The sequence below is a fragment of the Rana temporaria genome, chromosome 6 (genome assembly GCF_905171775.1).
Source record: "Rana temporaria chromosome 6, aRanTem1.1, whole genome shotgun sequence".
NCBI lineage: Eukaryota > Metazoa > Chordata > Amphibia > Anura > Ranidae > Rana > Rana temporaria.
The window spans coordinates 165240568-165253093 of record NC_053494.1 but is presented as its reverse complement, the minus strand read 5'-3'; the positions used below and the strand labels follow the sequence as shown (position 1 = coordinate 165253093).

General features: G+C 42.9%; 1 protein-coding gene across 1 annotated transcript in view; it reads left to right on the top strand.

Moving 5' to 3' along the window:
• RAPGEF4 (Rap guanine nucleotide exchange factor 4) overlaps positions 1-10108 on the top strand; it is a 198463-nt gene extending 188355 nt beyond the window's left edge. The window contains exons 26-27 of the mRNA XM_040358501.1: positions 4254-4308; positions 9774-10108. Of these exons, the coding sequence (XP_040214435.1) occupies positions 4254-4308; positions 9774-9901 (183 nt within the window). The 3' untranslated portion in view covers positions 9902-10108. The remainder of the gene's footprint in view (positions 1-4253; positions 4309-9773) is intronic.
• Positions 10109-12526: the final 2418 nt, after the last annotated feature.

The window sequence follows — 12526 nt, the reverse complement described above, 5'->3', positions numbered from 1 at the left end:
GTGGAGATCTGGGGTTACACTGCACAAGACTCCATCTAACTAGTGGGAGGTTATAAATAGCCATCCGATACCGACAGCTGTTGGATATTGTAACAAGTAGTTATATAATATGTTATTATAATTAGCAGCGTGAGCAAAACAGTACAGAATGAAACTGGAAACCAGCGAGTGAGTAACACTTATCTTTAATTGTATGTTTCTTTCTTCTGAACGTGGGGCATTATTTATACCAGGTCTAGGTTCTTAAAGAACTCCTGAGAAAAGGTTTATAAGGAAAAGTGAGCCCACTACATTAAAAGGCGAGTCAGTGTTGGTTGTGGGTAGAAGCTGGAAGGACTTGTTGAGACGTGTGGTTTAGGGGGTGGTAAAAACATGTGGCTGAGCTACATTTTTACTGCTCCCCAACCTTCTCTCTCCTTGAAGGAGAAGTCCAGCCAAATCTGGACCGGCACCTGGCTCAGCCTCTCAGCAAGCCGCTGAGAGGCTGATAAAGGAAAGAGAAAAGCGCCTCTAAGTGCAGTGGTTAAAAGATCTATTAGGCCTCGTACACACGACCGAGGAACTCGTCGGGCGAAACGCATCGTTTTCCTCGTCGAGTTCCTTGTTAGGCTTGTCGAGGAACTCGACAAGCTTGCTTTGCGTACACAGACGTACAGACCAAATCTCCTCGTTCTCAAACGCGGTGAAAAACAACACATACAACGGCAGGGGAAGTTCGATTCCACTTGCACAACTCTTGGGGCTGCTTTTGCTAATCTCATGAGTTTGCGTGTTAAGTAAAAGTTTGGTAAGAGACGATTTGTACTTTACAGTCAGTTACAGCTTGAAAAATGTGTTATCTCCATTACAAATGCAACTTTTACTCCCGTCTCATACTTTATTCTGAGCAAGCGCGGGTTCCTTAGCATACACACGCTCGAAAACCAGCCCTCCCGTCGAGGAAAAAGAGAACTTGCTCTCTTTTTTGCTCGTCGAGTTCCTCGACAGTTTCCTCATTGAAAAATGTACACACGACCGGTTTCCTCTGCAAAAAAGCTCTCCCACCAAGTTTCTTGCTGGATTCTGCCGAGGAAACCGGTCGTGTGTACGAGGCCTGACAGGCACATTGGGATTAATAACACTTACAAGATAGTAAGAGAGGTAATAGGCATATAATGATTTGTCCTCATGCGGATCACTGTAATCCTCATCTGTCTGGGGGAGAGAGAGAGCCATCCTGCATGCTGGTGACGTGGATTGGCGAGGAACTGAAGATGCAATGAGGCAGCCCGGGTTCTGGAACCAAGCTGGAACGCAACGGCCGATGTAACATCAGGTGAAGGTGGTGGTTTCGGAGCATGCACGGCTTCTTTGTCAGACCTACGCCCATGCTTGCTCCAAGGGCTTATGAGAGGTGAGGGTGAGGGGGGAGGAGAGAGGGGAGGGGTTGTTGTCTGCTGATAGGCTGGGGGAAAGGAGGTGCGAAGTACCCAGCCTCACCAGAGCGCCCTCATCTCTCTCCCTTTGCTGAAAAAGTAGAGGAATCCTGAAAATATAATCTGCTGTGGATTTGAAAACCACTGGGACAGTGAGATTGAAATTGTGCGAATTCAGCTGAACTTGCACGATTTTATACCCGCATGTCAGTCCAACTGACATGCCGGTATAAACTGACATGCGAGTTCCTGCACAGATGTCTATTGAAATCGCACCCAAAGTCTCCAAAAGTACTTTTGGGAATCGCTGCGGCCCCACAAAGTCAGCATTGCATTGATTTGGACAGTGCCACTGCCGGTGTCCTGCTGAGAATTGTCCCCCGGCGGATTTTGCCCACTCTGTCCTGCGCAGGCACAGCGAACCTCCTGCTCTGTCCTGATGCACGCTGCTGATGCTCGCTCCACTCTGCAAGGGGGTTGGGTGTATTACAATTATATTGTGTAAGGGGCAGATGCCACAAACTCCCCTATCAACAGTGCAAAACTTGCCCTTCTTTTCATACACCGCCCCCGTTGCAGACGATATAATAGTAATACACATGGGCGGGTGTATTACTATTATATCGTCTGCAAGGGGGGCAGGTGTATGAAAAGTAGGGCGAGTTTTGCTCTGTTGATGGGGGAGTTTGTGGCATCCGCCCCTTACACGATATAATTGTAATACACCCGCCCCCCCCCTCCCCTTGCAGAGTGGAGCGAGCATCGGCAGCGTGCGGCAACGACTGTCACAATGCCCTGTTCATTGCGCAGGCGCAGTCTACAGCTCATGCACAGCTCTTCGTATTCGGTATTTTTAGGAAGCTAGAGTGCAGCGCCTGCGCAGTCCAGGGGACGGGCATTATCCGCCAGGGGGACACATCTCGGCAGAACATCGGCAATAGCCGCCGATTTGACATGTCAAATTGCATGCCAAATCGCATCAATGTGAACCTGGGGGCTGAAAGCTGTTGAGCTAAGCAAAACCTTTTGCAGTTATGCTGCCTGCGCTTGGTCAGAGCATTGTCCATGCACATCTAAGGGGAAATCAGGTGACAGATGCACACAGACAGAGAACAGCAGGTGCTGTTAAAAGAGGAAATTGCACATTAGCTGTATTAGTTATATGGCTAGAAATACAGGTGAATCAGATTAAAGCAGATTTCCTGGCCAATATAAAGAGTGAGAATGCCAACATTGGAAGCAAATCAGCCTCCATTATGTAGCACGCAGCTGTAATTCTTGTATATTTCTGGCAATAGGGCAGATAATAAGGCAATATGGTACAAAATGTCTATGATAGGAGATAAGCCCAGACTGTGGGTGCTATGGGCCAGATTCACAAAAGAGATACGACGGCGTATCTCTGTGATCCGCCCGTCCTAACTATGCGGCTGATTCATAGAATCAGTTACGCATAGATAGCCCTAAGATCCGACAGGTGTAATTGACTTACACCGTCGGATCTTAGGATGCAATTCTAGGCCGGCCGCTAGGTGGCGATTCTATTGCGGTCGGCGTAGAATATGCAAATGACTAGTTACGGCGATCCACGAAGATACGCGCGTTCGTCGCAATCTCTTACGTCGTCGCTAGTCGGTTTTTCCTGTCGCAAACTTAGGCCTGCTTTTTCATGGCTTATCTTTAGAACAACCATGTTAAAGTATGGCCGTCGTTCCCGCGTCGAATTTCAATTTATTTTATTTTTTTACGTAAGACGTCCGGGAATACGAAACGACGTAACGCACGTCGCCGTTCAAAAAAAACTTTGGGGCGCCGTTATTTCGCGCAAAGCACGTCTGGAAATTTTCACACGGAGCATGCGCAGAATGTTCGGCGCGGGAACGCGCCTAATTTAAATGGTGCCCGCCCCATTTGAATTAGGCGGGCTTGCGCCGAGCGGATTTACGTTACACCGCCGCAAGTTTACAGGTAAGAGCTTTGTGAATCAGGCACTTACGCTGTAAACCTGCGGCGGTGTAATGTAAATGGGATACGTTACGCCGCAGCGCAACGTATTTCTACCTGAATCTGGCAATATATGTCCATATCCTAGCAAATTGTGTACATGTAGTGCACATGTAGAGACGCAAGTAAACAAATGGAAGAAAAACAGACAAGGGGACTAGGAGCTATTTTTCTTATGAAAGAATATGTATTTCTGCTTATCCAGATCTAACATTTACACTACTCTGCCATACAGCACGGTCTTGTCTGGCAGAGGAGTAACAGGTCTCCCTCCTATTCCCTACGCTGTGACTGGACGGTGAAATCAGAATGATGAGCTCATCTCTCTGTCAGGCCCCGTACACACGACCGAGTTTCTCGGCAGAATTCAGCCAGAAACTCGGTCGGAAGCTGAATTCCGCCGAGAAACCCGGTCGTGTGTACACTTTCGGCCGAGGAAGCCGACGAGGACCTCGGCGAGGAAATAGAGAACATGTTCTCTATTTCCTCGTTGTTCTATGGGAGAACTCGGCCCGCCGAGCTCCTCGGCGGCTCCAGGACTGAACACGCCGAGGAACTCGATGTGTTTGGCACGTCGAGTTCCTCGGCCGTGTGTACGGGGCCTCACTCTCATCTCTCCTCCTATCAGCATGTTCCCTGAACTGCAACTGATTGGCTCCTTGTGCGTCTCCAAAAGAAGTATACCCTACTTGGTAAACATTGATAATGGAACCAAATGGTAACTTACAATTATAAAGAGTTCCGCTAAAATAGTACAGCAATACTGCAAATATATCACTGCCTTTGTTTCAAACAAGTGACATTAATATTAGGACAATGAATTGTGTTTTTCAGCGTATGATTGCAAACACCGTCAGAACAATGAGATACTGCCGGAGCGTGCCCTTCAGTAAGTTGTATTTTTTATCAAGGTTATTATGTACGAGCGTAGAATGAGAGATAAAACATTTTATGACTCTGTTTAAGTATGTATCATAATGGCTTTATTATCTATTCTATATGCACTGTCACTGTGTCACAGTCATAATTAGCATGTTATGGTAAAGTGATTCTATAAAACTCAGCTCTGAATTTAAATGATCAAAACAGACTATAAATTAGATTCCAGCACAAGCCGGCTTTGTCAAGTTAAACTTCTAAATAGAAGAATAGATTACATTTCTTTTATAGCATTTATATCATGTCAGCTTGTTAATTGACACTGTACATTAACACTGATTTACTTGATTGGTGTTTATCTCCCTGTGATATACTTCTTTGAACTACAGATGGAACGCAAAGGCTTAAGACAGTTTTTAGCAACAAATTTGGCATGTAATTTACCAGTTTCGGTTTTGGTGGGACTGTCTCGGTTTTATTGGGACTCTTTGGCCCCTTTCACACTGGGGCGGGAGGTGCGGTGGCGGTTTAGCGGCGCTATACCGTTGGAATTGTGGCGGTATTTGGCCACTAGCGGTGCGGTTTTAACCCCTGCTAGCGGCCAAAAAAGGGTTAATACCGCCGGCAATGCGCCTCTGCAGTTTTCGCCGCGGTATAGCCGCGGTTTCCCATGGATTTCAAACACTCCGCTCTTCTCACCGCTCCAAAGATGCTGCTAGCAGGACTTTTGAAACGGTCCTGCCAGCGCACCGCTCCAGTGTGAAAGCCCGCTGTTTAGCGCAATAGCGCCTGCAAACCGCCCCAGTGTAAAAGGGGCCTTTGAGTTTTTGAGTACAGTTAAAGGGGTTGTAAAGGTACAATTTTTTTTCCTAAATAGCTTCCCTTACCTTAGTGCAGTCCTCCTTCACTTACCTCATCCTTCCATTTTGCTTTTAAATGTCCTTATTTCTTCTGAGAAATCCTCACTTCCTGTTCTTCTGTCTGTAACTACACACAGTAATGCAAGGCTTTCTCCCTGGTGTGGAGTGTTGTGCTCACCCCCTCCCTTGGGCTACAGGAGAGTCAGGACGCTCTACGTTACAGATAGAGAAAGGAGCTGTGTATTAGTGGGTGTCCTGTCTCTCCTGTAGTCCAAGGGAGGGGGCGAGCACGACCTTCCACACCAGGGAGAAAGTCTTGCAGGAAGCTATTTAGGAAAAAAATTGTACCTTTACAACCCCTTTAAGTGAAAAAGACTGTGCCTACTCAAGGATCGTTAGAATTTTGACTCCATAATGCATAACTATAAAGTCTTGTATTTAGACATTGTGGATAAGAACAGAAAAAATGTCTAAATGGTACCATCATCCCTTTACATTCCATGACACTTTTTCTTCTACTTTTTCTTCTTTTTCCACCAGTTACCAAGTCGCTTAAGTGTGCATTGCTCTTCAAAAGGTTGGGCACCCTGCCTTAGACAATAAAATGCAACAAAATAAAAATAAACAAAAACACACTTTTTTCTTTATTTTGCACATAAAATGTACACCCTTTTATTTTGTAATGTTTCCTGTTAAATTTACACTAAAATTATGATTTTGGTACAAAGCATTACAAAGTTATTTACAAATGAAATAAATATTTTTTTTATACATTTTGACCTTTTTTTTGTTTGCAAAATCTTTATTGAATTAAATGTGAAATGTGTAAATACACATAAAATGTCTAAAAATATAAAAAAAATATTAGCAAAACAAAAAAAGTTTTAATATTGAAAGTTAATAAAAAAGAAACAAGAAAAAGCAGCAGGAATATAACAAACTAAACTAAGGCTCTATAAGGGGTTAAACAGGAACATTTTATAAAAAATAAAAAAAACTGAAAAACTTTACTTGTCAAGTGGTTTTAACTGACATAATTTGCATATCTTAGTTCATCCCTTTGATCTGCAGATGAATGAACAGAACGATACAAAAGTAACAATATGTTACTTTGTATCTTTGCATAATTGCATCTGTAGCAGTGTTGTTTATAAACACTGTGGGGTTGATTTACTAAAACTGGAGTGTGCAAAATCTGGTGCAGCTCTGCCTAAAAATCAGCTTCAAATTTTTTTTTGGCAAAGCTTCAAGTGGTTGTAAAGGCAGAAGCTGTGGGGGGGACTCAACAGAAGGGAGCAAGGAGCGTCAGCGAGGGACCTGAGAAGAGGAGGATCGGAGCTGCTCTCTGCAAAACCACTGCACAGAGCAGGTAAGTATAACGTGTGTTCTTTTTATAGATATAAAAAAAACAAGACTTTACAATCACTTTAATTGAACAAGCTGAAGTTAGAAGCTGATTGGCTACCATGCATGGCTACAACAGATTTTGCACTCTCCAGTTTTAGTAAATCAGCCCCTTTCAAACTGCTTTTTTGACAGCTACAGCTGTCGACTTCTCTACTGATGATGAATTAGAAGGGGCACAAACAAAAACTCTAAAACAAGTGTAAAACACTAGGTTGCTATTCATTTAACAGAGAATCTGTTATCACAAACTAAAAAATAAAAAAAGGGTGCTACCTTAAAATTGCAACAAAATACAGTGAAAAATAAGCGCTCATGAATCAATACAATATATCATATAAAAAATTCCATATAAATAAAGCGAGTTCATGAAAAAGAAAAAAAACAAGAAAAACAAAAATATAAATGGTGTGTCCAAAATCAATATCCAGTCACTGTGTTAAAAAAAATATGAATATAAAAGTATACTTCTCTACTGAGTATTCAGTAATGCGTGTTTGATTAACCACTAGATGACCAGTCGCTGCAGTTATACTGTGGCAGGTTTGCTAGTCTGGGCAAATCGGCGTAGGTATACGTCTGCCGCTTTAAGACCACTAGAGGGTTTGCGCGTGCCCGTCGGCCGCAATGTTCGCCGGGCACCCGCGATTGCTCCTAAGAGACACGGAATGGAGATCTGCCAATGTAAACAGACAGATCTCCATTCTGTCTGAGGAGACACATCTGTTGTTCATACTAAGTATGAACAGCGATATGTCTCCTCCTTCAGGCATTCCCATCCTCCCCACAGTTAGAATCACTGAGTAGGACACACATTTAACCCCTTGATCCCTTACCTGCCAGTGACATTTATACAGAAATCAGTGGCTATTTTTAGGTCTGATGGCTGTATAAATGTCAATGGTCCCAAAAAAGCACCAAAAGTGTCTGATCTGTCCGCCGTAATGTCGAAGTCCCAATAAAAATTTCAGATCGCCGCCATTACTAGTAAAAAAATAAATGAATAACAAAAAATTCCATAAATATATCCCGTATTTTGTAGACGCTATAACTTGTGTGCAAACCAATCAATATACGCTTATTGCGATTTTTGTTTACCAAACATATGTAGAAGAATACATATCCGGCTAAACTGGGGAAGAAATTCGTTTTTTTATATTTTCTGGGGATATTTATATAGCAAAAGTACAAAATATTGTTTTTTTTTTAAATGTACACTCTTTTTGTTTATAGCGCAAAAAATAAAAACCACAGAGGTGATCAAATACCACCAAAAGAAAGCTCTATTTGTGGGGGAAAAAAAGACATTCATTTTGTTTGGGTACAACGTCGCATTTCCACGCAATTGTCAGTTAAAGCGACGCAGTGCCCTATCACAAAAAATGGCCTGGTCATTTAGGGGGCAAATACTTCTGGGGCTGAAGTGGTTAAACACAGCTGACAATGGCTGGATACTGGGGAGGATGGGGTCCCAGCAGCAGGGCAGAGAGATTGGATATGCGACACGTACCCTGTATGTAATGACGTTTTTTTGCTTGCTAAGTGCACAGTATATTGCTTTTAGTACAGCAAACCTTATGCCTGCCAACACACTGACATCGATGGGGTTGATTACTAAAGGTAAAAAAAACTGTGCACTTTGCAAGTGCAGTTGCTCCAGTGTGTAGTACATAAGGGGGGGAAACTCTTCTGACTTCCATCATCCAATCATGTGCAAGCAAAAATGTTTTTTTTGTTGTTTTGTTTTTACTTTTCATGCATGTGATTGGGCATTTTTTGCAAAGTGAACCTTCATCTCATTTACTAAGCTCTACCTTTAGGAAATCAATCCCAATAAGACACTTTATCTCAACAATTCTTAACCGCTTCCATACCGGGCACTTACGCACCTTCCTGCCCAAGCCAATTTTCAGCTTTCAGCACTGTCGTACTTTGAATGACAATTGCGCGGTCATGCTACACTGTACCCAAACAATTTTTTTATCATTTTGTTCCCACAAATAGAGCTTTCTTTTGGTGGTATTTGATCACCTCTGCGGTTTTTATTTTTTGCTCTATAAACAAAAGAAGAGCGACAATTTAAAAAAAAAACACAATATTTTTTACTTTCTTATTTAATAAATATCACAATTTTTTTTTAAAAAAAAATATTTTTTCCCTCAGTTTAGGCCGATACGTATTCTTCTACATATTTTTGGTAAAAAAAAAAAAAAAAAAAAAAAAAATCGCAATAATCATATATTGATTGGTTTGCGCAAAAGTTATAGCGTCTACAAAATAGGTGATAGATTTATGGCATTTTTATTTTATAAATTTTTTTACTAGTATTGGCGGCGATTTGCGTTTTTTTTACTGTCACCGTGACATTGCGGCGAACACATCGGACACTTTTGACACGTTTTTGGGACCATTCACATTTATACAGCGATTAATGCTATAAATATGCATTGATTACTGTGTAAATGTGACTGGCAGAGAAGGGGTTAACCACTAGGGGGCGTTGAAGGGGTTAATATGTGTCCCTAAGGTGTGTTATAACTGTAGGGGGAGGGGACTCTCAAGGGGAGGAGACCGATGTGTGTTCCTCTGTACTGGGAACACACATTGGTCTCCTCACCTCTGACAGGAGTGTGGATCTGTGTGTTTACACACACAGATCCACACACCTGCCATGATTACCGACAATCGCGGGCACCCGGCGGCAATCGCGGCCGCCGGGCACCCGCGTCGGGTCACGAGCATCGCGGCGGCGCGCGGGCGTGCCCTAGATCGCCCGGAAGGCAGGACGTCATATGACGTCCACCCGGATCGAGGAGGGGTTCCTGCCGTCGTCATTTCACAATGAGGCGGTAGGGAAGTGGTTAAACAGAGAGGCTACTGCAAGTGATTATTTAGAATATCACCCAAGATACAAATAAAGCTATGTTTTAGGTAGCGTTATTTATGTTTAAATCTGAACTCTAGGAATTCAGCCACATTCTATAAACGTGCTAGCTTACTGTGTGTTGAGTCCAATGAGGTGCATGCTAGCGACAAGCAAACTTGTAGACCTATGAAATTCACATCTAAACCGACCGTATTATACAGAAAACGCTGCAATAATTACAATAAATAATGAAATGACAGCAAATTCAGATTGCTATTATTACCCATTTGAAGATAGTTGTATTTTAAGCACAGCAATTAAAAAAAAAATGTTTTTTTCCACCAGGCCCTGATGCTTCCCTTGTTAACAAAAATCACCAGGATGTTCGAAATTACGTACGGCAGTTCAACGTCATTGACAATCAGAGGATATTATCGCAGATGTCACATCGGCTAGAACCACGACGCACCTAAAAAGGAAGTCCGTAATCTAGGATGTTCTTTTCATGGCAAGCACTGTGGCAATTATTACGTTTTGTACTTTTTCTTAGTGCCACAATCATATGACCTGTGAATATTGTAAATTTTTTATGTGGTGACTGAAAAATACACCAATACATAATGGTTATACAGCTACTGTACTTAGGGTTGTGATGTAAAATTATACTTTGATGGCAGCTACAGAGTTGTATATTTCAGTTATTCAAGTGACAAGATGTCCAGTCATCTTTCTGGGGCCTATTAGAACAATGATCTGATTGGTTGCAATAGATGACTGAACTTTGCGCATTGCAAAGTTTTATCCGAGGGTCCACCCACATTACTAGTGCCCTGAATCACTTGCTATCTCATACAGAATCTCTCAGGGACTCTACTGGCAAAATATCCAGACCTGACAATGTAGAGTGCAGCTGTGAAAATGCCCAAACATATTAGATGACGATCTTTCAATCTGGCCATTTTTATCTGGATTAGGAGAAGATGTCATCCCACAGCTCTCACCATCATTAGTATCTCCTCCGATTTAACTGCAAAACCTTCAATCAGCTTCCTCTGAAAATCTGCTGCAGTTAGGCTGTCAGTCATATAGATAAAATCCAACCACGCCCAGGCAACAGAGCCACACAGACTTGCAAGCTTGGTGAACCTTCGGCTGAACCAACCAAGCTTGCAAGATACTGATGCCTCCTGAATGTCTTATTTTATCCCAATGTGGATTGAAATATCATGCCACAACCACATGTCAAGCACTTGGTGCACAGTTGCCGCACAGTTCAATTAACTTCTATGGTTACATTCAGAGCTGTGGGAACGCGTGGGAACGGAGTCCCTGCACTTTTTTCACAGCAGGAACGCAGTTCCCTTTGCAGGACTAGAGAAGCCGAGCCGCCCGAGCCAATCCTTCACTAAGGCTGCATACACACGATCAGTCCATCCAGTCCATATCCGATGAAGCTGACTGATGCGCCTACACACCATCGGTTAATTAACCGATCGTGTCAGAACGCGGTGACGTAAAACACAACGACGTGCTGAAAAAAAAGAAATTCAATGCTTCCAAGCATGCGTCGACTTGATTCTGAGCATGCGCAGGTTTTGAACCGATGCTTTTGCATACTAACGATCGGTTTTGACCTATCGGTTAGGCGTCTATCGGTTAAATTTTAAAGCAAGTTCTAAATTTTTTGACCGAAGGATAACTGACCGATGGGGCCCACACACGATCGGTTTGGACCGATGAAAACGGACCTTCAGTCCGTTTTCATCGGTTTTGACCAATCGTGTGTAAGCGGCCGAAGCGGCGATGCCCAGCTCGAGTCACTGTCAGGGGCAGGCGAACCTTAGTAATCCTTTATGTTACTGGCCGCTTCCTGTATATGGATTCATCGGGTAGTGTGCGGGTATTCCGTCACTTCGTCGATGCCGCAATGTCTCCTGGGAGCTTTTGTCATTGTTCCCAGGAGACATCGCGGAGGTCTGCCGCGAGTTATCACGGGATTTAGAAAGAATTTGCTTAAAGTTCCTTCTAAATTCCGCGATAACTTGCGGCAGACCTCCGCAATGTCTCCTGGGAACAATGACAAAAGCCCCCAGGAGACATTGCGGCATCGAGGAAGTGACGAAGTACCCGCACACTACCTGATGAATCCATATACAGGAAGCGGCCAGTAACAAAGGATTACTTGTACAGTACAGTGGATCGAAAAAAAAAAAAAACATGTGGTTTAGTAATTATGAATATGAGCGGATCTTGGGGGGGGAGTTCCCACACTTTTTTCCCCAGGACTTGACCCCTGGTTACATTGGGCATTCTGAGTTAAATCTGACACGCCAAAAAGCATCACATCCACAGCAATGTGAATGGACCTGATTGTCCACCATGTAAATGTGTAAATAAGTGGTCATGGGCAAGAAAAATGCAGATTAACCCCTTTTTTTTACCGAGGTCACACGTTATGCCCCCACGTGTGACCTCGCTTTAGTGCTTGGGTAGATGTGTGCATCAAATGCAGATCAGCAGATTCCCACTTAACTTTTTTTGACATAGAACGAGTGACAGTTATGAGGCTGCAATTAAGTTGTTTGGTGTTTCTTTGGATGCATCCTATTGAGATGAACTTGCATTCATCTCAAGGAAAAGGAGGTCACACTCAGCCCTTTGCAGCCTGCTTTATTACATATTTATTCAGTACCTATTAAACAGGGCATGCTGCACCTCTGTTCATAACAGAGAATAAACTGGATATAAACCCAACAACTAAAGTCTCATATTAGCTTTAACATTTTAAATTAATATGCAGCCATCATTTAAATAATACCCTGTATAGGTTCTTCTTCAGGCACTTCCTTTTATACAATGACAAATGTCTCCCAATTGTGCAGCTGTGTTGTTTCCCTATCACACGCCCTTCTGCAATGGTGTGAACCAAACCCATAAGACTCAAACATTTTATAGTCTGTCTTTTGTCTGACGAAAAAAAAAAATGGAATCAGGAGTCGAAAACACCATACCAACGATCCAAAAATTGGCAGATCGTTCGTCGGAATAAATTTTACTTCCAATTTTTGTATCGTGTGTCTTAAGGCTGCTTAGTACAG